The sequence below is a fragment of the Gopherus flavomarginatus genome, chromosome 2, assembly GCF_025201925.1.
Source record: "Gopherus flavomarginatus isolate rGopFla2 chromosome 2, rGopFla2.mat.asm, whole genome shotgun sequence".
In the NCBI taxonomy this organism is placed as follows: domain Eukaryota; kingdom Metazoa; phylum Chordata; order Testudines; family Testudinidae; genus Gopherus; species Gopherus flavomarginatus.
Window position 1 is genome coordinate 126,268,684 of NC_066618.1, and position 27,503 is coordinate 126,296,186.

The following is a 27,503-nucleotide window of genomic DNA, read 5'->3' on the forward strand; positions in this document are numbered from 1 at the left end:
TTTGGCCCACGGTCTTCCCATGATGTAGACTCTGCTGGTGCACACAAAGTTCTCAAGAAAGCCTCAACATAGTACTATGCACTACATTAAAGAGCACTAGGGAAACTTTACTGTGCATCAGTAGAGTCTACACGGACCAATTAACATGCAACATGTTAATGCTCTATAAAAATCACCCCCCAAACCTGCAGGGTGCATTACCTCACCATGTAGACAAGCCCTTGGTTTTTCAAGTTTTAATCTATGGAAACGCTATCTGGGCAAGATATTTTCTTAAAACAAATATAAAGGCTCTGAGCTTTTAAATTTCATTTATTGTTAATATTTTAACACTGAAATTCTGACAGAATTCTGCAGGGCATGAAGGGATGATCTTTCAGTGGTGATGTTTCTGTTTAAACTGAAGTCCACAGTAACCACATGTTCCAGTTTTTGTATCTTTGTCCTGCAAAAAGAAAACATCTCAATAAAAAATATAAGACTTGTCAAGTATAATTTTATTTTACTATTGTAGATTTTAAAAATTGCACTTCATTAAATTACCTGTATATTTACCTATCTTCTTCCTAAAAAGACTAACATCCTGATTCAAATATAGTTAACTTTACATATTTCAATTGTGATATCTATACTGAAAGTTGACTAGAAGTGGCATTGAGAGGGTCATGTTTGACTTCCATATCATGCCCAGTTTCCAAGTTATTTCTCTCCTCCTTTTAAAAATGCCAGCTCTATAAGCTCAAAGTGGGATCTGAAAATCAAGCTGTTATTTCTATCAGTATATCAACAGTAAAAGGTTTCTCAAGCCAAATTGGACCCTCTGACACCTGTGCAACCCCACAAGTTGCGAAGTTACCTCAAAAAGTAACTTCACTGGGTTTGCAAAGATGTCACTGATTGGAATTTAACAAACATTATATGTTGATTATTCAAAATAGTAGACAGTAACTCTCTTAAGACATGTCTACACTGGGAGTTTGGACAATTGCACAGTCCTATAGTGTAGCTGACAAAGAAAAGGAAAGTTCAGAGGCTGAGCTCTGAGGGACATTCTAAAGGGGAACTTTGGAAGAAGAATAAGATTACTGTGAAAAGTCCAGGCAAATATAGCCAAGAGTTGTTAAGTAACAATAAAAAAAGCATTTATAAAATCATAGGACTGGAAAGGACCTTGAGAGCTCATCTCAAAGTGCAGAAAATTGATTTGTTTGTTTGTTTAGAGCCAAGATAGAATTAGTTTGTTTACTCAACTCAGACCATAAAACAGTCTCATCCTCAAAACATAAGCTACCATAAGAGCTAAGCACTTGTTGTTGGCTTTCCAGCTGCTCTTCAACATCAAGTTCATTCAGGAGCAGTCTCCGTTCATCTTTAGCAGCCCCCACAAATGGCAAAAATCAACATCAGTGATTGTGCCACAAAAATAAGTGACAAGCAAAGACTTTGACTTGAGAAAAACATGCCAATCTTTTATGCTAACTAGCAATTAAATAAAAGGGACTGAAGAACTTTTCCTTGGATATTTCCTCCAGATGGATTTAACTCTCAGATCCACTATCAGATACTTCAAGTGAAGAAAAAGAGCAAAAATACAGAAACTAAAATAATTTTCCACCATTAGAACCGAAGATCAGATTACTACCCAAATATATATTTATAAAGGTGATTTATTGCACTGAACTGAAACAAACAGTGAGAAATTGTGAAAGTTAAGTCACAGAAGAAAAGACAACTTAATTCAGAACTGTGAATTAAATTATCCGTCCATTCAGCTCCACATCCATTCAGAAAGTTTTCATCATACTCACATTAGTTAGTCCAAAGCTACATAATGGGCTGGGAACTAAAATAGCAATTTAGTTGGTAAAAACATCTCAATCTTTCACACCATATCTAAGAGATATTTCTTATAGACTGTGGATTCCATTATTTTGTTTCATTTATAGAATCACAAACTTTTCAATTTTAGATCTAATTGAGCCTTTCCATATGCGAGTAATAAATATACTTATAAAATGAATCATACATTTTCTTCATAAAACGTATGGGGTTTTTCCATGTTGGGAAAAATCACAACAATGCTGACACCAAATAAAACCACCAATTACATTTTTTTTTAAAAAGAGTTCTTGATTGTCATCTTAGCCAGAAACCAAGTGGACATAGAGATAAAGATTTTAAACTCAGATTGTGAACTCTTAATCAGGGACTATGTCTTGTGTGTGTGGCGAGCACCCAACATGCTACCAGGCCACCAGTAATCACATCCTACTTACACTTAGAAATGGTTCCTCTAAAATGACATGCATTAGCAGGGTAGCATCCAGGAAACTGTCAGTACTTATGAACAGCAAGATAGTGAGGAGAAGTTCATACTGCACACGCTCTCTTAGGATATATAAAGGATTTTCGTCTTCAAAACTGTCAAACCAGCATTTTATACAAGTACTAAACTGATTTTTTTTAAAATTAAAGCATATCTAAGAAAATACTTGCTTTGAAAAACAGAGAGACTATCATAAATCTGCATAGATATTTAGGACAGAAATGTCCCAATCAAAATTCCTACTTTTTGTTTATAAGGCATTATTTGTTCCTAGCTGATCTTTCCCGAGCTCACTTTCCACTATGCCTTTGTTTGATCATGCCATTCCTTCTACTTCCTCTTCCTGGATGTAATCTAAAACCTACTGAGGTTAACAGAAAGATCCTGTTAATTTCAATGGATTTGAGATGAGCGTCATGTTCAGTCATTTAAGACTGTAAACTCTTCTGAGCAGAAAACCTTATCCCTATCTGTTTAGCCATGCACACCTATGTTATTATAGAAATAATAAAAGTGACAGTCACTCCCTCCTTTGCAACTCACTAAGCCAAAACATCAAAAGAGCGAGTGATTTTACCTACCATAAATAAATTAGTAAATAAAATATACTACATGTGATATAGGGGATTGCAAAAGAGATTAAAGTTCTGTTACCAAATTTATGTACACTTTAGGATGTCCCAGAGCTCCACCACCACCATCACATGATATCACTCGGCTTTCAACTTTATTCACAGGCTGCTCTGCTATTAAGTCAATAGCAAAGGTCTCATTCACCTGCAATAACAGAACAAGAGAAAAGATTTTTCCTGAGGTTCATTGCACTAAGACACACATCAGAAGATCACCATCTGAGTACCTCAGAAACCAAATTCTGCATAGTAATTTTTAAAAGAAGCATTATTAAATATTGAACAGATAACCAAAGGTGATTGTTTAAGGGAACAAACAAAATACTAAATATATACTAAATATTAAGCAAAGCTTATCTAACTTCTACCAAACTATGGGTAAATTTCCTTGCTTTAGTAGAACAACAGCAGTTTAAACTCCTTCATGTTAGGAAAAAGATTGGGATTTTTTAATATAGGAATTCTGACGTGCACAGGAACTCCTTTAACAGAATATAGCTGAAACAGAAACTTTGTATTTTATAAATAGCTTATAGACATTTCAAATAATAATTACCTCAACTTGAAGCAAACAAACAGAGTTCAAAAATAACTTTAGATCTACTCAACTGCATTAAAATATGATCTTGTCACAAACCTATCTGTCCAGGCTTTCCCAAATCCACTGTGTATACTCTTCAAAGACTCAGCCCACTTACCTTTGATTACACACATTTCTAATTAGAGTGTGAACTCTGTTTTTATACCAAGGAACAAATTCTGCTCTCAAATCCAAACACAACATACACTGACTTTAATAAGTTCAAATGAGCAAATGTAGAATTCAACACAATTAATTCATATTTTTATACACACAGTATCTCCTGAACAGCAAATAGGCTTTAACTTTGATCTCACAGACCAAAAGGGAGATAAATTCTTTAATACAAGATTGGAAAATTCATGTAGCTAATCATATCAATTATCCAGACTGAATGTTTTGGTAGCTAAAGAAGTTAATCAATAATTTCCATTTTGAACCAAGCTTTAGCATAGCCTCAAAACAAGATTTAGCTATTTACCAAATACACACATGCAAAAATTAGATTGCATTTTAAAATTTGAAACTTTAAAACGATCAAATAACCACAAAGACAGAAACTTTGCTGAGACAGTGTCTCAGAATCTCACTGGCATTATGTATGTGTGAACAAGTTGGGTGGAACTTCAGTTAATGTGGGAGGGCTTAGGAAACTGTGAAAGTGTGCATGGAGGAAGTCCTGCCTCTTCCATATAACAAGCGATAGGGAGCACAGAAGGAAATATGGCTCTGAAGTATAGCTGATGCAAAGGTAGGAATAGAACCCATCTCTCTGACATAGTCAATGCCCAACAATTTCCTTTGCCTACACAACTATGCCTCATGTACTGTTCAACCTGCATGGAGCATATGGAAAAAACAGTAAGTGATCAAGTAATTAAGGATAGTAACATAATGCACATGCATGGGGTGGTGAGAATTAAGGATACAAGGCTACCTTGATTTCAGATTTACTACCAGTGAAGTTCCTCATTTTGCAATTTTAATATTCTTTGGCTTAGACTATGTGACAGGTTTTCCAGGGGTTAAACCTGAAACTGGGAGCCCTCTGTTCCACCAAACTGGATTCCCTTTCACCTTGTGTAGCTGTGACAAGCTGCAAACCTCTGATAGGTACTGCATTTAACAAAGACATCCACAGGCAGGGACACACCCAGCTGAGTTACATGAATGCTTCTCCAAGCCACTCATGAATTAACAATAGAAAGGCTCCAGCCAATTCCCCCCAGCTTCCCAACTTTATTCCCGAGCTGTACCAGCCTGACCAAAACACATTTATAATCCAGTCCATCGCTCCTCAATGTGGAGACGACATGCAGCACCAGTTTTTGTTCCTGAGCTGAGGTTTCCCAAGCTCTTCAAACAAAATACTGTTTTAGGTAAAACATAAAACAAGTTTATTAACTACAGATAGATTTTAAGTGATTATAGGTGGTAGGCATAAAGAACAGAGATGGTTACCAAAGAAAATAAAAATAAGCACACTCTAAATTTTATAATCTAAATAGGATTTGAATCAAGCGAAATCTCATCTTGATAGACAGTACAAGACAGTTAACAGAGCTACAATACACAGCCTGGAATTCCTCTCCAGCTGAGGAACACCTTCTGCCTTCCAGTCTTTGTCCTCTAGATCTGTTTCTAGGTGTTGAGTTGTGGGGGGGAGTGAGACCAAGTGATGATGTCATTTCCCGTTACAGTTTCTTCCAGTTTGCTGGAAAGTTCTTTGTTCCTGACATAGAGGTCCACCCCCACTGGTCAAGCATTCTCCATTGTCTACGTGCTCTCTCTGAGAAGTCTCCATTGTATACAGTTCCTAGGATAATCATTGTGAGCGTGGATTCCCTTTAAAGGGCCATTAGCTCATCTGGCTGCTCCATTGTTGTACCAGAAAGGCTGGTTGTGAGTGTTCCCAACCTCACAACGTATTTCAACAACACACATATAACAAAAATTCATAACGTCACATACCATAATAGCCCATACAATCCAACAGGACATTAATGTTCAACAGATCAAAGCTTTTAAAATGCTATCTCATAAGGCATACTTTGTCAAAACATATAATTATCTGACAGTTCTGAATATGGGGGTTCCAGGATGCTGTTCTGAGGCACACACTGCCACAAATATGAGTTAGGTTAGTATGTTATTATGAATGACTTCTTATAATGCACTGTAATAATATTTTAACCTGACAAACATGGACAAGTAAAGCAACTGATCTCAGTTATACTTGCCCTTGCTGGATATTTCAATTTTTCCCCCTTTCCTAGTCTAATAGCATTAATGAATTGCTTCTTATGCTTACTACATGAATTATATGTCTCTCTTAATTTACAACATTCATATTGAAAAGAAAACCAGACACTCAGAAGGTGGGAAATGCAGATTTCGGGTTGAAATTCTGACCTCAATCTCTTTTCCTCCCTTAAGGCAGCAGCAGAATATGGATAATTCCCCCCCTCTCCCCTCACACACACACTCCTATTGGGCTTGTGTGTTCAAGAGGCAGAATCTAATACAGTATAGCTTATGTTCTCTCACACATGCTTCCTACATTACATTAGCACTATTCTTGGTCAACTTGAAGCTAGTATACATAGTTTGTTGTTTAATCAGTGAGACAGATATGACAGTGTCCTGTAAACTACTGGACAAACCTTACTGAATTAAGTATAAATATTTTAGCAGATCTTTGCATTGAAAATGCAAAGGTTTGTGTACTATTGTGGGATTATATGGAACTTTAGCAGGACTAATGACATCTCTGGGAGATCTTAGGCACTTCAAAGCACTTTGGGGACAATACTTGTAAAGTGCATTTCCTAGAAAATACTTGGGTGGTGGGGGAGGGGAGGAAAATGGAAATGGCCCACTTCAAGTACATCCTACTGAAACTGTACTTTGAGCAGGAACCCATTGCCTGGCTAATGACCTCTTCACTGTCTCTTCAAAGAGCCAAACTGGATAAATGAGGGACTCATTGAATTATGGGTTATTCTTGTTCAGAGCAAAGGGTTTGATTAACTTAAAACCATGGTTGAAGGATTACTCCTACCACAGCCCATATTGCAGTTGAGGTGATCTCTGGCAAGCTTATTAGGATGCGTGGCGGTTCTTCTATTATTTTTTTCTATACTTCCTCTGTATTGCTTTTAAGAATAAAATATGCTTGCTTAAAAATGCAGTGAGGTAGCATAACTGGGGCAATTATACTGGGTACCATCTGAGGAGAGAAGCAAGCAGACCTGCTTAGATATACTGTCCTTTGCTAGGAATAACACAGTGAAGGCAGGGAACTGTTCTGCCTGGAAATATCCCCGTCAAAAGGGAGCAGGATAGTTGTCTCCACCCAAGAGAGGTGTTGGCTGCGGAGCCTGAAGCATAGAGTGGGTGTACTTGCTGAACCACAGAGGAGTAATACAGGTGCAGTTGACCTGAACTGTGACAGTCTTTGGACTCTTTGGTATTCACACATTATTGTTTTACAACAAAATACATTTTTAGTTTGTATTAACAATTCATCATTTTTAAGAGAATGTTTCCCAATATTTTCCTAAGAAACTGCTAAATACTGTGGATTGAAAGCCCAAGATTTTCAAAAATAGCAGCCTACAATTGGACTTCTAAATCCATATTCAAGCACATAAATAAAGCCCTGATTCAGCAAACACTTTAAATACATAGTTATCTGAACAGGGATGGACTTAAGTAGCCTGATTTTCAAAGTAATGAGCATTCAGCAGCTGCTACTGAAAATCAGGCCACTTAAGTATCTAAATATTGATTCAGATGTCTAAAGTTAGGCTATTTTTGAAAATACTGGCTGAAAATTACAGCTAAAAATGCACATTGTTCTAAAATGTAACGTCTATGCCTTTTTTAGATTTTTCAATAAGCCTTTAATTCGTAAACAACAACTTTCAAGAGAGATTCTGGTGGCCAAGCTAGCCTTAAAGTTAAAAAAAAAAATAGCATTAAGGAGTCTGCAGAAGGTTCTTAACTTTTGATCAAATATTAGGGTTTTGTTGACATTTATCATCAATTAGATGTGCAATTGTTTGAGAGAAATCAGATTTACCTTTCTGACTGATGGGGGGAAAAAAGAGGTTTAAAAACATTTTAACAGATTTTAAAAGGTTAAGTAGTGGTTTTACAAGTCCTTATCGTATTTTCAATTAAACGGTACAATGAATTATCTTGCAGTATTACAGACTGCAGTGAATGATTAAGTTAGTTACTTGTTCACATAGGTGATTTGAATTCATGGATGTTACTTGTTCATGTGATTACTAAACCGCTTTTCCTTTCCTTGTATTTTCAGTTGCTTAAGCAGATTTGTTAGCATCTATATGAAACATCCTCTCTAAAAATCTAGATAAAGTGACCCTTAAAACTACTTCATATTTAACCATGTTTAAATCAATACTTCTGAAACACTCAATGAGCCATTATGTTGCCTTAAAATTTTGAAGAAATAGATATGCTTCGCAGTTTAGCACTCCAAAGGCTGTATTTCCAAGTTCCAGAATTTCCAGCCACTTCTGGATTAAGTAAAAGCACAGATGCTGTACCTCAAGGAAGTTATTAACAGATAATATCAAGTTACGAGGATTAATTTCCTCACTGGGCCCCTTATTATCTATCAGTTTAAGATGATGGAAAAACTTCAACTCCATTCCTGTTGTATCAAAGTATATCTCAGGGTATGGCTACACTTACATTTGTACAGCGCTGGGAGTTACAGCTGTCTTCATACAGCTGTGTAGGGAAAGCACTGCAGTGCGGCCACACTGACAGCTACCAGCGCTGCAGTGTGGCCACATTTGCAGCGCTGTTGGGAGTGGTGCATTGTGGGCAGCTATCCCAAAGAGCACCTCGTCCCACTTTGGCGCTGTGGGTTGTGGGAAGGGGATGGAAGGGTGTGGGTCATTCCGCTTCCTGTCCCAACGCCCCGTGGTGCATCGCTACACATCCCAGCAGTTTGGCGCCATTGTGAGTCTCTAGCGCGATTTCTGTTAGAAATGGAGCCCGAGCTGCTGAGGACTTTGCTGATGAATGTTGCCAGCACATCATGTCCGGCAGTTGAGCTATTCCTTCAGCTCCAAAGTGACAGTGAGGAGTCCGACGATGATATCGATTCGCCTGATGCGCGTGACACTAAATTGCTTGTGGCAGGAACGGACGTGCTCAGCACCGTGGAAAGCCGCCTTTGGGCTCGGGAAACAAGCATCGAGTGGTGAGATCACATCGTCCTGCAAGTCTGGGATGACGAGCAGTGGCTGCAGAACTTTTGAATGAGAAAAGCCACTTTCATGGGACTGTGTGCTGAGCTCACCCCTACCCTGCGACGCAGGGACACGAGATTAAGAGCTGCCCTATCAGTGGAGAAGCGGGTGGCTATTGCAATATGGAAGATGGAAACTCCAGACAGCTACCGATCGGTCGCGAACCAGTTTGGAGTGGGAAAGTCGACCGTTGGAATAGTGTTGATGCAAGTTTGCAGGGCCATTAATTGCATCCTGCTAAGAAGAACCGTGACTCTGGGGAACATGCAGGACATTCTGGATGGCTTTGCACAAATGGGTTTCCTTAACTGTGGAGGGGCGATAGATGGGACGCATATTCCTATTCTGGCACCACCCCACCTGGCATCCGAGTACATTAATCGGAAGGGGTATTTCTCTGTGGTTCTCCAAGCGCTTGTGGATCACCGTGGGCGTTTCACTGACATTTACACAGGATGGCCTGGAAAGGTGCATGATGCATGCATCTTTCGGAACAGTGTCCTGTTCCGGAAGCTGCAGGCCGGGACTTTTTTCCCAGACCGCAAGATCACAGTAGGGGACGTCGAAATGTCCATTGTGATCCTTGGAGACCCCGCTTACCCGTTAATGCCATGGCTCATGAAACCGTACACAGGGAAGCTTGACAGGAGCAAGGACCGGTTCAACTACAGGCTGAGCCGGTGCAGAATGACTGTGGAGTGTGCTTTCGGCCATTTAAAGGGACACTGGAGGTGTCTTTATGGGAAGCTAGACTTGGGGGAAAGCAGCATCCCCGCGGTTATATCCGCGTGCTGTACGTCCATAATATTTGTGAAGGGAAGGGTGAAACATTCAGTGAGGAATGGACCTCCGAGGTTCAACGCCTGGAGGCTGAATTTGCACAGCCAGAGAGCAGGGCTATTAGAGAGGCCCAGCACAGGGCTTCAAGGATTAGGGATGCCTTAAGGGAGCAATTTGAGGCTGAAAGCCAACAGTAATGTTTGGTGCCTTGCACGGGAGTAAAGGGCAGTGGTTACAATGATTTGCAGTGCCTGTTTTTCCCTTGTGGTACAGTATTTTTCAGTTTCTGCAATAATAAAAAATGTTTTAAAAGCCAAGAAATCATTTATTCAAAATACAGTACATAAAAGGGCAGGGGGCTGAACTGTACATTCAGAGGTTTGAATATGTCCTGCCTGGATTGCTGTGCAATGCCTGCTGCACTTCAGGATTAATATGCTGCATGGTGATGGGGGTTGAGTGCATAGGGTAAGGGTCGTCGTTCTCAGGGCTGGTAGGTGAACGTACAGGTGTTGGGGGCAGCTGGTGGTGGTAAGAACCAGGATGCTGGAGAAGTGGGTTTTGAGCAAACACTGGGGCACAAGGGAGAGAGCTTTGGGAGTTGGGGGGGTTAGCATGGTAGTGATCTGCCTGCATGGCTACGAGTCCGTTTGGCGTGCCAGGAGGCTCATCAGCTGCTTTGTGCTTTTCTTGGTAGCCAATTCCTTTCTCCTGCTTTGTGTTTCCCTCCACTGATGCATTTTCACTCTCTAGTCCTGCAGCCTCTTATTCTCTCTGGCATACTGATTCATAACTGCTTTCACCAAATCTTCTTTGCTTTTCCTTGGTTTCCGCCTCAAGTTCTGTAGTCTTTCAGCAGGCTGTGATAGGGCCAGAGGATTCAAGGACACTTAAAAAAAACAGAAATAGAAACATTTAATACAGAGGCTGCATTGTTTATAATCATAGTGAAGAAGTTTGTAGACTATTTGTAGCACCATTTACACATAGCAAACATAGCACAGAGAGGCCACAGCAGCGAAGACATGGTGAGTAATGGGGTGAATGTTTCTGCCGCGACTCACCTGGGAAGGGGAGCTGCTTGAGTCAGGGCTCACTGGGGTTTCTGTGCATTGGAGAAAGCAGAGAGCAGCTGGGGGGAAGTGCACTGAACACCACCCCCACAATTGCCACAGCAGTTACTCCTCCAATCAATGTTTCTGCCGTGACTCACCTGGGAAGGGGAGCTGCTTGAGTTAGGGCTCACTGGGGTTTCTGTGCATTGGGGAAAGCAGAGAGCAGCTGGGGGGGGACCTGCACTGAACACTATCCCTACATTTTCAACAGGATTTTCTACTGCCAGATATATCGCTGCTGCGGGTTACCTGGGAAGAGCAGGAGGGTCTTCTACAGCAATGTGGATTCCGCCCTGGTCCCTATGCAGCTTGCCTGTGTGCAGCAATGGTCCCCCCACCCCTCACGGCACAGTGGCAGGGACGCGTTAGCCTGACTGGGACAAGGACCACGGTGGCTCTCCCTATAAACTTGCGCAAGCGCATTGCCCACGCTCTGGCTGAAACTTTTGAAGAGATTACCGAGGCCGATGACCGAGACGTGATAGACCAAATCAATGGGCTATTCCACATCTAGACATGTATGCATGCAGCCATAACCCCCCCACTCCTCTCCCAAAACATTTCCATCCTTAAAATAAAAGCTGCTTACCGGGAACCCGCTCCTCTGCTTCTTCTTCACCAACAAGTTCCAGCTGCTGCAACTGGCTAGCTTCCTCCTGGCTTGAGAAACGCTCCTGGATGCATGCCTCCTGGGACTCCAGGGTGTCTCCCTCCACCCCAGTAGCCTCACTCTCGGTTTCCTCTACACCCTCCCCCTCTTCTCCCTGCCCTGAACTCTCCATCGTGGTCCTCGGATTGGCAGTGGGGTCACACCCAAGTATCGCATCCAGCTCCTTGTAAAAATGGCAGGTCATGGGGGCAGCTCCTGAGCGGCGGTTTCCCTCACGGGCTTTGCAATAGGCGCTCTGCAGCTCCTTTACTTTAACCCTGCACTGCAATGCGTCCCGTTCATGGCCCCTTTGCAACATGGACTTTGATATCTGGCCATAGGTATCGTAATTTCTACAACTGGAGCGCAGCTGTGACTGCACAGCTTCCTCACCCCAAACACTGATGAGGTCCTGCAGCTCACAAGTGTTCCATGCTGGGGCTCGTTTGGGGCATGGAGGCATGGTCAGTGATTGATTGATTGATTGCACTCCACACCTGGCTGAGCAAACAGGAAGGGGATTTTTAAAATTCCCGGGGCATTTAAAGAGCGGGTCACCTGAGCCCAGGGCAGTGGAGTGCGAAACGATGAGCAGAGTGGCTGAAAAGGTATGCTGGGATACCCCCTAATGCCCTGGAGGCCAATAACAGCGCTTTTGGTGGCCACACTTGATGAGCAGCGCTGCATCACCAGCGCTGGAATCGCTACACCCCAAGCAGACCAGGTGTACAGCCAGCGCTGCAGCCAGGGAGTTGCAGCACTGGCTGTGCTTTGCAAGTGTGGACACAGAGTGAGTTGCAGCACTGTAACCCCATCACCAGTGCTGCAACTCTCCAGTGTAGCCAAGCCCTCAGGGTATGTCTACACTACCTGTCAGATCAGCGGGCAGCGATTGATCCAGCAGGGATCAATTTATCACATCTAGTCTAGATGCGATAAATTGACCCCCAAGCACTCTCCCATCGACTCCTGTACTCCATCACTGCAAGAAGCACAGGAGGAGTCGACGGGGGAGCGGCAGCAGTCGACTCACCATGGTGAAGACACCACGGTAAGTTGATCTAAGTATGTTGACTTCACCTATGTTATTCACGTAGCTTAGAGCGATCCCCCCGGGTAGACAAGCTGAAGCTGGAAGAGAGAAGACCTGAGAACTTAAACCCCAAGGTAAAGGGAGAAGATAAAGAGGCCTGGTGAGAAGAGGTCCAGGGAAGTAGCAGCAATGAACTGAAGTCTGCAGTATGTGGCTGCTGTTTATAGGGTCCTTGGGTTAGAACCTGGAACAATGGGCATTCCTGGGTTCCCCCACTGGCAAAGTGGTGTAAATCATGAGAAGTGAGAGGGGGAACTAGTCTTATTTGGAAGCCTGAGCAAAGGGCTTAATTTAAAAGGGCCCAGAGCCAGGGTAAAAGATGCTGGTGAGGGCAGATAGCAAAGGTATAACAAAACTGCCTATCCCAGAAAGGATTCATTTTGGTTGTATGACCACTGAAGACCTGCCAAGTGAGGTTGATAACCTACTGTGGATATAGGGGGTACATCAGTAGGAGCATTGCCAGCAGATTGAGGGATGTGATCATTCCCCTCTATTCAGCATTGGTGAGGCCTCATCTGGAGTGCTGTATCCGGTTTTGGACCCCACACTACAAGAAGGATTTGGAAAAATTGGAAAGAGTCCAGTGGAGAGCAACAAAAATGAAAGTTAAAGGTGATCCTGCTATGATTTATTTTAAAATGGGCTTGCATCTAATTTTGTTTTTCTAAGATGTATAAAGAAGGCCCCCAAATCTGTTTCTTTTCTTTACCCTTAAAAATATTAGGAATGTCAAGTCTGGTGTTCACTAGTTTTACTAAAAGGAAAAAGTCTGAAGGGCTTGTTTTGTGAACTCCAACATCTACCTCAATGGGCAAGGGTGTTTAACACAGGCAACACAGTCATGTAATCCTGTTCATAAACTTAACAAGTTCCATTTCAAAACTAGCTAGGTTGTTTGTCCCCACTAATATTAGAAGGCTGTTCAAGAACCTCACTCCTCTGTAGTAACACTGTACTTACTGTAAGATACATTAATGAACTAAGGCCCCAACCTGCAAACATTTACACACACAAGTATCCCACTGATATCATTTTGTGTACAGGATCAGGACCCAGTTCTCTAGTAATCTAGCAAATAAGTAAGTACTTACTGGTAACTTTGGCAAATAAATAGTCTCATTGGCCTTCAGTAGGACCCCTCGTAGAGTTAATGTGTTTAACTGTTTTCCTGAACTGATGCCTGACTTAATGCTGTAATTACATTTTAAAACCCTATAAATGGCAGCACATTTTCCCTATTATTCTCAGTTGTACTTAATCTGTAATATATTGTCTTAATTAGTGTTCTGAGTACTTTTCATAAAAATGTTCATGGACTCTAGCACACACAATACTACAGATACTTTACCCATGCAGCTAAGGTTGTAGAAAAAATTATGTAATTAAGGACTATTGTAATGCATCCTCACATGGAACAGAATGAAAGTTTCACATGCATCCTTTGTTGTGGTATTTCATGAAGGTTTAGTGCTTAAACATGCAGCCTTAATGGTCTCAACTTGTTTTTAGAATTGAATTACTAGGAGAGAAGAGGGAAGATATTTGTTTTTAAAAAGATTTTCTACAGAAGCTTCATAATAAAGTGTTCTATAATATTTTTTTTATTTATTTTATTCCTGTATGCCAGCTCAACAGCAACAGGGCCCAATGAAGTCTATTCATCATCATATTTAATATTAAAAAAAGTTTTTCTATAGAGTCTTCAGGCTGTATGACTTCAAGTTTTGCAGGTTTCCAACAAATTGCAAACAGTGCACTGAAATTACCACAATCCAGCTCCCACATAATCTCGTGCACCATATAGGATCCAGGGGAGCTTTTGTTTGCACTGTGTACTTTTCAAGATCAGTTGGAACCCTTTCTCAGCCCCTAAATTACCATACACTGTATATGAAAGTTTTTGCTTCAGCCCTGACTCTAAGGCCCCAATCCTGCATATATTTGCACACATACTTAAAGTTAAGTGCATGCTTAAGTGTCTGTAGGATCAGAGCCTAAATTGATTGGACTGTACATTGTGAATCTAACTTAATGCACAAGCACATGCCAGCAACCTTCTTCAGTGCACACTTAACAAAAAGTTACTGCACGTGGTCAGAACCCAGTTTCAATTATCTAGAAAATAGTGAAATCAAAGTCTGTATCTGCTGAAATAAGGCTGAGACTTCTCTTCAGTAGAAACTAATTTCATACCAAATTTCAGCTTCCAATTTATCTGTTTAGGCAGTAGCATTGCCCAAAACATGTATTCCTTTCACACTCCCATTTTTCCCCAGAGATTATAAGGCCAGAAGGAATCACTGTGATCAACAAGGCTGACCACCATCACCACCCCACTGGCCAATATAAACACACCACAGGACTTCCTTAAATTAATTCCTGTTTGAACTACAGCATCTATTTTAGAAAAAAATACAGTCTTGATTTGAAGATTTCCGGTAACTACAAATCCACCACAACCATTTACAAATTGTTCAAATGGCTACTCTTACTGTAATAAATGTGCACCATATTTTTTAGTCAGAGTTTGTCTAGTTTCATTTCCAATCATTAGATCTTGTTATATCTTTGTCCACCAGAACAGAAAGCCCTTTGTCAAATTTCTTCCCCTCGTGTTGGTACCTATAGACCTTCTCTTTGTTAAATTAAAGAGACTGAGCACTGTTACAATAATTTAGATGGAATATATGAGCCCAAACAGTTAAAGGTGTCAATATAACCCAATCACTGTCCAACATTAAACAGTTTTAAACCAGGCTGGTGATTTGGTATACAGAGACCTCAGCCTGCTTAGAACCATGGCAAACAGACTATTCAAATTCCTAACTTTTTATTAACGATACAGAAAAGTAGGAAAACAGTCAAAGTAAAGTATTAAAAACGACTTTCATTTTAACATGCTCTCTTGTTCCCTTTAGCTGGACACTTTTTAAGAAGGAAAAAAAATCCTTATTTGACAATCTTTTAGGTGGTATTAAAGATAGTAATAACTCTCCTTTTGGGGAAATAAGAATTTAGTAGAGATAGGCTGGAGCTGTCGTTATTGCTGTTGTTGTTAAATCGAATCCTGTTTCCTAAGACGACAAAACAAGGAACACACACAAGGGGAGAGAAAAAGAACCTCAAAGATAGAAGCTGCAGCTTGTCTCTCTGGTGTTGACTTTCACTTGCAACCTTACTGCTGGAGAAACACAAGCACAGCACAGTCTTATCAGCGACTCTCAGGCCTGGCAAACTCATACGAGAATCAGGCTATTTAAGGCATCGCTTTTAGCTGCTTCTTGCTAGTCACTGGCTTATAGCAGTGTTGTAAAATACAGTCTTAGCAGACTAAGCCAGACTCTTTTTAGAGAGATGGGAAAAGAATAGTAAAAGAGAAGAAATCAGTTAGGGAAGGAAAAAGAAGACAAGTGGGGTGAGGGTGAGAAAGAGTCTCACATCTCAGATGGTATTTGGGATTCAGCCTAAGCCAGTGGAGGTAGCAATGTTATTTGGTTCCTTCTTCCTGGCCTGGTCTGCTCAGGATCTCTCTCTCTGGACTGTCTTCATCCTAATCGTGAGTCCAAGGAGACCCAAGGGTGGGAGGATGGCAGCCATGATGGTGAATGTCGTTCCAGTAACCAATTTTTCTCCCAAAAGCTTTCTTTAAGGACCCCCAAAGGGAATGATAGGTGGAATAGCCCATCCCCTCATTATTTTGTCCACCAATTAGACTCAGTTTTATACACAGCAATTCTGGTTCTACACTTCTCTTGTTACCAGACATGATCTTAACACAGTCCCTGAGTCATATCAGGAGACTTTTTTGTTTGGACTAATTCAGTCTGTCTCACTTTTGCACCTCTTCACGTTAATATTTGTTGTTACAGGTTATTGTGACATCTCATGAACTTACACTCACTTTTTACAGTTGAGCTAACGAGTAAATTTGTAGGTCCAATTATCACAACAGTTCTTTGAGTAAAAAGGTACGTTTTCCAATTCTTTCACCAATCTGGTCATGCTCAGAAAAACAGAGGAAACATTCTGACTCAACTTTACAAAAACAAGTCAGCCTTTAGGCTCAGCCAGAACATAGGAAGTTTTCAACCAACTGAAACAACTGAAAAGTCAGTTATAATGGAAAATGTTACATAATTTTAACTAAGCAAATCGTGACCACTCCCCTGCTATAATAGAATACTATTATTGCTCTATTTGGAACTGCTGCTGGAAATATCAAGACAAAGTAAACTTCCACAGAAAGATCATTCATTATTAAAGGAGAGTCAAACAGTAATATAGTACTAAAATTCTGTATGGAATGTGATTACTCTCTCATTATGTGTTTTTACTTCACCTAGAAGAATAGTGGCTTCATGTCATTGGGGACTATAAGTGCTACCACAATTCGAATAATAACTATGTATCAAATATCTAATCGCTTGATTACTTTTAATCTATGGATTTAAGACAGTTTGGCAGAATTTGATCTTCATTGAGTAGATAGAATAAAATGTACTGTTATTAACTGAAATTTAGTGACTAATATACACAAGTTTTAAAAAGTTTAAGGGGAAATTCTCCAGAATAACAATATTTGAGGGAGTAGGCATCAGTAAATACACATTTAAGGTTTGTCTAGTCATGCTACTATTCCAGATAACTACATATGTGAATACACTTTTTCCAAAATAAGAGAGCCTTGTTCCTGAATAACTCCACATGTAGACAACCTCCTAGATCAAAGCTGTGGAACAGAGGAGCATTTAAGCAGTCTTACATCAAAGCAAAGTAGTACACATCAGCGAGATTCTGGATGAGCAACTTGTTCAAAGACAGTGCAAAACAGATCTTTCATTTCTACTTTGTAACACATTTTAAAAATTGTGGACATTAAAAATATTTATTTTGATAAACCTAAATATTTAAGGCATCATTACCCAAGAAAATTAAAATCATATCTTGAAGAGTCTAGATACTATGTGTTTTACCTCCTTTTGTCGAGCAACAAATCGAACCTTCCTGTAGTCATTTTCTTCATAAACCTAAAATACAAAATAAGTTGCATCTTAATTAGAAAGTAGTTACTATGACTAAGGGATATGAATATTTAAACTACAACAACAATCTGCTGGCAGTTCAAAAGAAAAATGAAATTGACTTTCTGGGCTTCAAGCTCATTGTCATCTTGAGCCTAGGGATTGAGGGCAGAGTTATCAATTCCCACAAAATATTTCAAATGGGCAAATGATACAATTTAGAACATAAGAACAGCCATACTGAGTCAGACTAATGGTCCATCTAGCCTTTCTATCTTCTGAAAGCAGCCAAAGCCAGGTGCTTCACTGGAAATGAATGGAATAGGCAATCATCGTCATCCACTCTGGTAATCAGAGGCTAGGGACACTCAGAGGCCTGGTCCACACTACGCTGTTAAACCGATTTTAACAGCATTAAATCGATTTAATGCTGCACCCATCCACATTACACTGCTCTTTATATCGATTTAAAGGGCTCTTTAAATCGATTTCTGTACTCCTACAAAACGAGAGGAGTAACGCTAAAATCGATATTACTATATCGATTTAGGGTTAGTGTGGATGCAAATCGACGTTATTGGCCTCATTCTTTTATAGTAGCTACCCACAGTCCACCGCTCCAGAAATCGACGCTAGCCTCGGACCACAGACGCACACCACCGATTTAATGTGCCTAGTGTGGACGCGCACAATCAACTTTATAATATCTGTTTTATAAAATTGGCTTAAGCTAATTCGAATTTATCCTGTAGTGTAGACGTACCCAGAGCATGCTGTTGTATCCCTTACCCTCTTAGCTAAAAAGACACTGATGGACCTATCAGCCATCAATTTATCCCTTTGCAACTCTTTGCAGTCTACTTTGGACTTAACTATCTTGAGTCTCATCTGCAAATTCTGCCTCCTCACTGTCTGCCTCCTTTTCCAGATCAAGTATTAATATATTGAACAGTACTGGTCCTAGTACAGATCCCTGGGTGATACCACTATTTACTATCGCCACTGTTAAAACTAACCATTTATTCCTACCCTTTGTTTCCTATCTTTCAACCAGTTATTGATCCATGAGAGGATGTTCCCTCTTATCCCATGACTGCCTACTTTGCTTAAAAGTCTTTGGTGAGGGACTTTATCAAAGCCTTTCTGAAAGTCCTAGTACACTATATCTACTGGATTACCCTTGTCCACATGTTTGTTGACCCCCACAAAGAATTCTAATAGATTGGTGAGGCATGATTTCCCTCTACAAAAGCCATGTTGACTCTTCCCCAACATCTGTTAATCTATGTGTCTAATAATTCTGTTCTTTATTATAGTGTCAACCAATTTACCTGGTATTGAAGTTAGGCTTACTGGCCTGTTCTGTAATCACCAAGATCACCTCTGGAGCCTTTCTTAAACATTGGTGTACATTAGCTATCCTTCTGTCATTTGGTACAGAAGCTGATTTAAATGACAGGTTACATACCACAGTTAGTAGTTCTGCCGTTTCATATTTCCTTCAGAACTCTTGGGAGAACATCATCTGGTCGTGGTGACTTATTATTTCAAGGTTTCAGCCGGCTACTGGCAGGTGTTCAGGGAAGGATCCCACTACCCACCTCCTTCAATGTACTGGGTTTTGGTTTTGGTTTTTTTTTAAATATCTCAGTCCTTGGAAACATCAGGGATGGCCACAGCTGGAGATGAGACACTGGTGGACTGGGCCAACGCTCTGAGGTGGCACTGAGCATTTACTCTCTCAGGTACTCATGCGCTCAAGAAGTAGCCATATGTGAGGTCAGGAAGGAATTTTATCCCAGATCACACTCACAGTGTGCACAACGCAGGCCACAGAATCTCACCCATCCATTCCTGTATCAAACCCCTAGCCTATGTCCGAGCTACTACATCCTCAAGTCATGGTTTAAAGACTTCAAAGTGCAGAGAATCCTCCAGCAAGTGACCTGAGTCCCACGCTGCAGAGGAAGGTGAAAAACCCCCAGGGACTCTGCCAATCTGTCCTAGAGGAAAATTCCTTCCTGAACCCAAATATGGCAATCAGCTAAACCCTGAGCAGGTGGGCAAGACTCACCAGCCAGACACTCAGGAAAGAATTCTCTGTAGTAACTCAGATCTCAACCCATCTAACATCCCATCACAGGCCACTGGGCATATTTAACACTAATTAATTGCCAAAATTAAGCTATCCCATCACACCATCCCCTCCATAAACTTATCAAGCTTAGTCTTGAAGCCAAATATGTGTTTTGCCCCCACTGCTCCCCTTGGAAGGCTGTTTCAGAACTTCAGTCCTCTGATGGTTAGAAATCTTCATTTTGATGGCTCATCTATATCCATTTGTTCTTGTGTCCACATTGGTACTGAGCTTAAATAATTCCTCTCTCTCTCCCTTGTATTTATCCCTCTGAGATATTTATAGAGAGCAATCATCTCTCCCCTCAGCCTTCTTTTGGTTGGACTAAACAAGCCAAGCTCTTTCAGTCTCGTTTCATAAGATTGGTTTTCCATTCCTCAGATCATCCTAGTAGTCCTTCTCTGTACCTGTTCCAGTTTGAATTCACCCTTCTTAAACATGGGAGACCAGAACTTCACACGCAGTATTTCAGATGAGGTCTCACCAGTGCCTTGTATAATGGTACTAACACCTCCTTACAGCTACAAGAAATACCTCGCCTGATACATCCCAAGATTGCATTAGCTTTTTTCATGGCCATATCACACTGGCAGCTCATAGTCATCCTGTGATCAACCAATACTCCGAGGTCCTTCTCCTCCTCTGTTACTTCCAACTGATGCATCCCCACTTCATAACAAATATTCTTGTTATTAATCCCTAAATGCATGAGCTTGCACTTTTCACTAAATTAAATTTAATCCTATTACTGTTACTCCAGTTTACAAGGTCATCCAGATCTGACTGTAGAATATCCCAGTCCTTCTCTGTATTGGCAATACCTCCCAGCTTTGTGTCATCAACAAACTTTATTCGCACATTCCCACTTTTTGTGCCAAGGTCAGTAATGGAAAGATTAAATAAGATTGGTCCAAAAACTGATCCCTGAGGAACTCTACTAGCAACCTCCTTCCAACCTGAAAGTTCACCTTTCAGTATGACCCATTGTAGTCTCCTCTTTAACCAGTTCCTTATCCACCTTTCAATTTTCATATTGATCCCCATCTTTTCCAATTTAGCTAATAATTCCCCATGTGGGGAATGGCTTACTGAAATTGAGGTAAATTAGATCCACTGCGTTTCCTTTGTCTATGAAATCTGTTACCTTCTCAAAGAAGATCAGATTCGTTTGGCACGATCTACCTTTTGTAAAACCATGTTGTATTTTGTCCCAATTACCATTGACCTCAATGTCCTTAACTACTTTTTCCTTCAAATTTTTTTCCAAGACCTTGCATATTACAGTTGTCAAACTAACAGGCCTGTAGTTATCCGGATCACATTTTTTTCCCCTTCTTAAAAACAGAAATTATGTTAGCAATTCTCCAGTCATACAGTACAACCCCTGAGTTTACAGATTCATTACAAATTTTTGTTAATGGGCTTGCAATTTCATGTGCCAATTCCTTTAGTATTCTTGAATGAACATTATCTGGGTCCTCCAATTTAGTCCCATTAAGCTGTTCGAGTTTGGCTTCTACCTCGGATATGGTAATATCTACCTCCACGCCGTGAGGATGGGAAATAAGTCAAAATAAGATACATGGACTTCAGCTACACTATTCCCGTAGGAGAAGTTGCGTATCTTACATCAACCCCCGCTCCCCGCCCCAGTGTAGAGCGGGCCGAAGCTCCTTATTAGCCTCATTAAAGACTGAGGCAAAGTATTTGTTTAGATACTGGGCCATGCCTAGATTATCCTTAACCTCCACTCCATCCTCAGTGTTTAGTGATCCCACTTCTTTCTTTGTTTTCTTTTTATTTATATGGCTATAGAACCTTTTACTATTGGTTTTAATTCCCTTTGCAAGGCCAAAAGCCATGTTGAGTTGGACCGATCTCACTTTATCCCTACATGTTCTGACCTCAATAAGGTAGCTTTCCTTGCTAATCCCTCCCATCTTCCACTCCTTGTAGGCTTTCTGCTTTTTCTTAATCACCTCTCTGAGATGCTTGCTCATCCAGCTTGGTCTACAATTCCTGCCTATGAATTTTTTCCCCTTTCTTGGGATGCAGGCTTCTGACTTGAAGTAATTCCAGGCCTCCTCCGCCTTTAGAGCCACAAGTTCTTCAGTCCAATCCACTTCCCAAACTAATTTCCTTAATTTTTCAAGGTTAGCCGTTTTCAAATAAAAAACCTAGTAACATCTATTTTTGTTCATCTTTTCATTTAGTTTAAACTGAATTAGCTCATGATCGCTCGAACCACGGTTGTCCCCTACAACCATTTCTTCTATGAGGTCCTCATTACTCACCAAAACTAAAATTGTATCCCCTCTTGTTGGTTCATCAACTACTTGGTGAAGGAATCCATTAGCTATTGCATCCAGGAAAATCTGAGCCCTATTTTTATTACTAGCACTTGTTCTCCTGTCCATTTCTGGGAAGTTAAAGTCTCCCATGATCACACAATTCCTATTAGTATTTACTTCATTAAAAATATTAAAGAGGTCTCTATCCATATCCAAATCAGATCCCGGCAGCCTGTAGCACATCCCAAGCAGTATTCTAGGGGAGGCTCTAGTAGCTTTTTTCCCCAAATGTAATTTTTGCAAAGACAGACTCTGTCTTATCCATTCCATCACTTCTTATTTCTTTACAGTCTACCTCATCATTGATATACAATGCTACTCTACCACCTTTGCCTTTATTTCTGTCTTTCCTGAACAGCACATACCCTTCAATACCTGTACTCCAGTCATGACTACTATTCCACAATGTTTCTGTTATCCCTATGATAGCTGGTTTCACTTCCTGTACCAGTAACTCTAGTTCCTCCATTTTGTTATCTAGACTGCTCGCATTGGTGTACAAACATCTTGATTTTTGCTGTTTGGCTTCCCTCACATTCTTTACCCAATTAGGCCCAGACATTCTACCACCAGTATCACCTATTAGACTGGTATTTACACTTCCTCTTTATGTCCATTCTCCTACGCACAGCTGTATCTTTTCTTACTTTGTTTTCTTCCCTCTCAATGTTAAATTCCAGCGTGGAGATTACCTGGACATCTCCCAACCATCTCCCCACAATTCCTAGTTTAAAGCTCTCTTAATCAGTTGTACCAGCCTCCATCCTAGAAGTCTATTTTTCCCCTTACTCAGGTGAAGTCCATCCCAAGAGAACAGTCCTCTGTCCATGAATGCTTCCCGGTGGCCATACATCCCAAAACCCTCCTTATAGCACTACTGCCTGAGCCATCTGTTGATCATCATAATTTTGTCAAACCATTGTTGCCCTTCTCTAGGAACAGACAGAATCCCACTGAAGATCACCTGGGCCTCGACTTCCTTAAGTGTCCTCCCCAGTCTGGCATAGTCTCTCTTGATATGTTACAGCGAGAATCTAGCCGTATCATTTGTTCCCACATGAAGGACAGTCAGTGGATTCTTTCCTGCTCCCATTAGGATCCTCTTCAGTTCCACATCCCATATCTTAGCACCTGGCAGACAGCACACCCTTCTGTTCTCTGGATCAGCTCTAGTTACAGGCCCGTCTATTCTTCTCAGTAAGGAGCCCCCAATCATGTAGACCTGCCTTTTCCTGGTGACGGTGCGATTCTCCGGTCTATCCTCTGCTCCCTCTGGCTACAAGTCCTCTTGATTCCTATTCTCCCTTGTAATCCTCTGCAACACATTCTGTATCCTTCTGGGACTCATATTTGGTGTTGTTATCTCCATTGACTCTTCCCCTCTTACTATAGGACTAGCTGCTCTTCTCCCTTGCCCTCTCACCTTCAGTGACCACCTGCTGTGCCTCTTCTTCATTTTCCAACTCCACAAACCTGTTCCTGAGCTCTCTCTCTCTCCTTCACTGGCCCGTCTTTTCCTCTGCCTGGTTCTCTTAGTCACATGCCTCCACTGTCCACCTTCCTCATCCAGCAGTTTCCTGTCAGAGTTCTTTGGTGATGCTTCCATCTGCAAGGCTGAGCTTTTCCCATCAGCCGTCTCATGTCTTTGCTCCATCATCTGCTCAACCCCCCTTCTAAACTCAACCAGTTTCCAGCTGCATCTCCAATCCTTGGATCGTTTCTTCCATCAGGCAGCACTTCATGCAGACAAAACTCTTCTTAGGTTCCCCCTCCAAGATCACGTATATGCCGCAGCTTCCACGTCCAGTCATCTTCTTTGTGTCTTCCACTGCTTGGGTCACTACCACTGCTGCCTCTGTATCTGTCATAGCTTTCCCACATAAATCCTGTAAGTCTGGGAAACACAAACCAAACCAAAACACCACTACTCACAGCAAAACAAATCCGCAAGAAGTACCAAAACACTGACAGAACACCACACATTCCCTTCACTAGCCTGTCTGTTCCTCTCCTGCCTCTCTGAGTCTTCCCCCAAATTCCCCTTGCAAACTCCCACCCAAACTCCCGTTTACAGCTCTGTGTGCTGGCTCCTGTGCCGCTGCCTGACTGGCTGGCTACCTTTATAGGACCCCTAATCAGAGAAGCCCCGCCCCCTAACTAGGGCTCAGCTTCTCTCCCAGCACACTGTATGGGTCATTTGTCAAGATTATCAGATCATCATTTCCCTACTATTCTGGAGGCCTCAGGTCCTGGTATGCCTTGGTCCTTCCTATTCTCTGCCTCTGGCACATAATAGCTTAGTCTCCTGTGAGATGTAATACTTTGGTCTAATTTTGGTTCTTGGGTTTAGTGTGCTGGATGGTGTTGGTGGCCTACAATGCAAAGGAGGTCAAACTAGATGATCTAATGGTCCCTTCTGGCCTTAAACTCTATGACTATGACATTCCCCAAATAATCAACTCCTATTTTAAAATTAACTAGTTGTTTCTATAGTTAATACTCTCCAATTCTTTACTCTGCCCTACAAAAGTACCTGTATTGTATCTATCTCACTGTATCATCATCTCGAGATACTAGATAAATTTTGCTTTGCAAGTACATTTTGAGGGACAACCAAAGCACTCAATTCTGCCTCTCTTTCTGGCTGCTACAGTGAGGGGAAGGAAATGGAAACACTAAGCACAAGCCTCAGCTCTTACCAATCATTCTGGCAGAAGGGACTCTGGAGGTAACAAGCAGCTGTGATACTGCTGTCTGCCCCCAGAACACCCATTGTCAAATTGACTACAGTCTGAGCAGGGATGAAAACTAAATCTCCCATTACGACGTCTCCTCCTACACAGAGAGCAGAGAGAAAAAGTGGCACAAAGGTTAAGTCTGTATGATGCTTGTGATCACACTGCCAATTTTAGCCTTGCTTTTCCCCTTCAAATTCAGTTTTCATTTAAATCTATGCAATGTTACCAGTTTGTCGTAGACTTTAAGATTAATTTTTATTATAAAGTCTTCAAACCAGGGACTGGTCTCTGAGATTTCCTGTCAGAGCAGACAACTCTCTTAGTCAGTGACTCTCTTGTGTTGGCCAGTGGAGAATCTCCTCTCTGCCCTACAGCCATCCCCAGCACTGGGTTTACAATGGTGCCATCGTGCCGGGCCCATACTTTGAAGGGGCCAATAATGACTACTTAGGTACCCACAAAAGGTTAATCCGGCCCTGTCATAAACAGATAGTTAAGGGTTGATGTCTCTTTTACCTGTAAAGGGTTAAGAAGCTCAGTAAACCTGGCTGACACCTGACCAGAGGCCAATGGGGGGACAAGATACTTTCAAATCTTGGTGGAGGGAAATCTTTATTTGTGCTCTTTGTTTTGGGAGTTGTTCGCTCTTGGGACTAAGTGGGACCAGACGTCAATCCAGGCTCTCTAAATCTTTCTGAATCAGTCTCTCATGTTTCAAACTTGTAAGAAACAGCCAGGCAAGGCGTGTTAGTCTTATTTTTGTTTTCTCAACTTGTAAATGTTCCTTTTTGCTGAGAGGATTTTACCTCTGTTTGCTGTAACTTTGAACCTAAGGCTAGATGGGGTTCCTCTGGGTTATATGAATCTGATTACCCTGTAAAGTATTTTCCATCCTGATTTTACAGAGATGATTTTTACCTTTCTTTCTTTTGATTAAAAGCTTTCTTTTTAAGAACCTGATTGATTTTTCCTTGCTTTAAGATCCAAGGGGATTGGATCTGGACTCACCAGGAATTGGTGGGGGAAAGGACGGGGGGGATGGTTAAATTCTCCTTGTGTTAAGATCCAAGGGGTTGGATCAGTGTTCACCAGGAACTTGGTGAAAAAGCCTCTCAAGGCTGCCCAGGGAGGGGAAGGTTTTGGGGGGACAGGAAGGGTTCCAGACACTGAAACTTCTGGATGGTGGCAGAGTTACCAGATCTAAGCTAGTAATTAAGCTTAGAAGTGTCCATGCAGGTCCCCAAATCTGTACCCTAAAGTTCAGAGTCGGGGAGGAAACTTGACAGGCCCTAACCACAGTCTGGCAATGTGAAGAGTCAGCAACTTCCCAGCACCCACTGAAAATGCTCAGCAGTCCAGGGAGCACAGCACACAGGCACAACAGGGACTCAGTATTGTGGGGTATGCTGGGAGCTGTAGTTCACACACTGCTGCATTCCATCATGGCCCTTGGATCTGTGCCATCAGTGTTATTTGTGGCCCCCAGGAGCAGTGTAAAGCTAATGTAGTGCCTATCTCTAAAAAAGGGAAGGAGGAGGATTCGGGGAACTACAGGCCAGTCAGCCTCACCTCAGTCCCTGGAAAAATCATGGAGCAGGTCCTCAAGGAACCAATTTTGAAGCACTTTGAGGAGAGGGAAGTGATCAGGAACAGTCAGCATGAATTCACCAAGGGCAAGTCATGCCTGACTAACCTAACTGCCTTCTATGAGGAGATAAATGGCTCTGTATATGGGGGGAAAGCAGTGGACATGTTATTCCTTTGCTTTAGCAAAGCTTTTGATATGGTGTCCCACAGCATTCTTGACAGCAAGTTAAAGAAGTATGGGCTGGATGAATGGACTATAAGATGGATAGAAAGCCGACTAGATTGTTGGGCTCAATGATCAGTGGCCCCATGTCTAGTTGGCAGCTGGTATCAAGCGAAGTGGCCCAAGGGTCAGTCCTGGGTTCTGGAGGATGGGATAGACTACACTTTCAGCAAGTTTGCAGATGACACTAAACTGGGAGGAGTGGTAGATATGCTAGAGGATAGGGATAGTATACAGAGGGACCTAACAAATTAGAGGATTGGATCAAATTGAGGGGAGGGATAGCTCAGTGGTTTGAGCATTGGCCTGCTAAACCCAGGGTTGTGAGTTCAATCCTTGAGGGGGCCATTTAGGGAACTGGGGTAAAAATCTGTCTGGGGATTGGTCCTGCATTGAGCAGGGGGTTGGACTAGATAACCTCCTGAAGGTCCCTTCCGATTCTATGAAAGGAAACCTGATGAGGTTGAACAAGTACAGAATCTCACACTTAGGCTGGAAGAATCCCATGCATTGCTACAGACTAGGGACCGAATGGCTAGGCAACAGTTCTGCAGAAAAGGACCTAGGGGTTACAGTGGACAAGAAGCTGGATATGAGTCAACAGCGTGCCCTTGTTGCCAAGAAGGCTAATGGCATTTTGGGCTGTATAAGTAAGGGTATTGACAGAAGATCAAAGGACATAATCGTTCCCCTCTATTTGACATTGGCGAGGCCTCATCTGGAGTACTGTGTCCAGTTTTGGGCCCCATACTACAAGAAGGATGCGGAAAAATTGGAGAGTCCAGTGCAGGGCTACAACAATGATGAGAGGGCTGGAGCACATGACTTATGAGGAGAGGCTGAGGGAACTGGGATTGTTTAGTCTGCAGAAGAGAAGAATGAGGGGGGGACTTGATAGCTGCTTTCAACCACCTGAAAGGAGGATGGATGTAGATTGTTCTCAGTGGGAGCAGATGACAGAACAAGGAGTAATGGTC

At 41.7% G+C, this 27,503-nt stretch overlaps 2 protein-coding genes across 3 annotated transcripts in view; both read right to left on the reverse strand.

The window, feature by feature from the left end:
• Positions 1 to 294: 294 nt before the first annotated feature.
• Positions 295 to 27,503, reverse strand: part of NDUFS6 (NADH:ubiquinone oxidoreductase subunit S6) — a 30,948-nt gene continuing 3,739 nt past the window's right edge. Inside the window, exons 2-4 of the mRNA XM_050938283.1 lie at positions 17,443 to 17,496; positions 2,981 to 3,103; positions 295 to 445 (exon numbers count right to left, since the gene is read on the reverse strand). Coding sequence (XP_050794240.1) covers positions 377 to 445; positions 2,981 to 3,103; positions 17,443 to 17,496 — 246 coding nt within the window. The 3' untranslated portion in view covers positions 295 to 376. The remainder of the gene's footprint in view (positions 446 to 2,980; positions 3,104 to 17,442; positions 17,497 to 27,503) is intronic.
• Positions 9,824 to 17,434, reverse strand: LOC127043961 (zinc finger and SCAN domain-containing protein 20-like). 2 transcript variants are annotated; one of them, XR_007772356.1, is made up of 2 exons: positions 10,823 to 17,434; positions 9,824 to 10,498 (listed from the first exon to the last, which is right to left on the reverse strand). XR_007772356.1 is itself a non-coding variant. In XM_050938268.1 (2 exons), exons 1-2 carry the CDS (start codon positions 11,834 to 11,836, stop codon positions 10,359 to 10,361), a joined length of 663 nt encoding a protein of 220 aa, XP_050794225.1. In that variant the 5' UTR covers positions 11,837 to 17,434; the 3' UTR covers positions 9,825 to 10,358. The 2 variants fall into 2 exon arrangements, 1 of the variants encoding a protein (XP_050794225.1); XM_050938268.1 differs by having other exon boundaries at positions 9,825 to 10,498; positions 11,314 to 17,434.

Excerpts from the sequence above, each read along its gene's own strand:
- LOC127043961 (XM_050938268.1), bottom strand. The coding sequence starts at position 11,836 with ATGCCTCCATGCCCCAAACGAGCCCCAGCATGGAACACTTGTGAGCTG. Across the intron at positions 10,499-11,313 it reads AGCAGAGGAGCGGGTTCCCG|TGTCCTTGAATCCTCTGGCC; the intron begins GTAAGCAGCTTT and ends GTTTTTTTTAAG.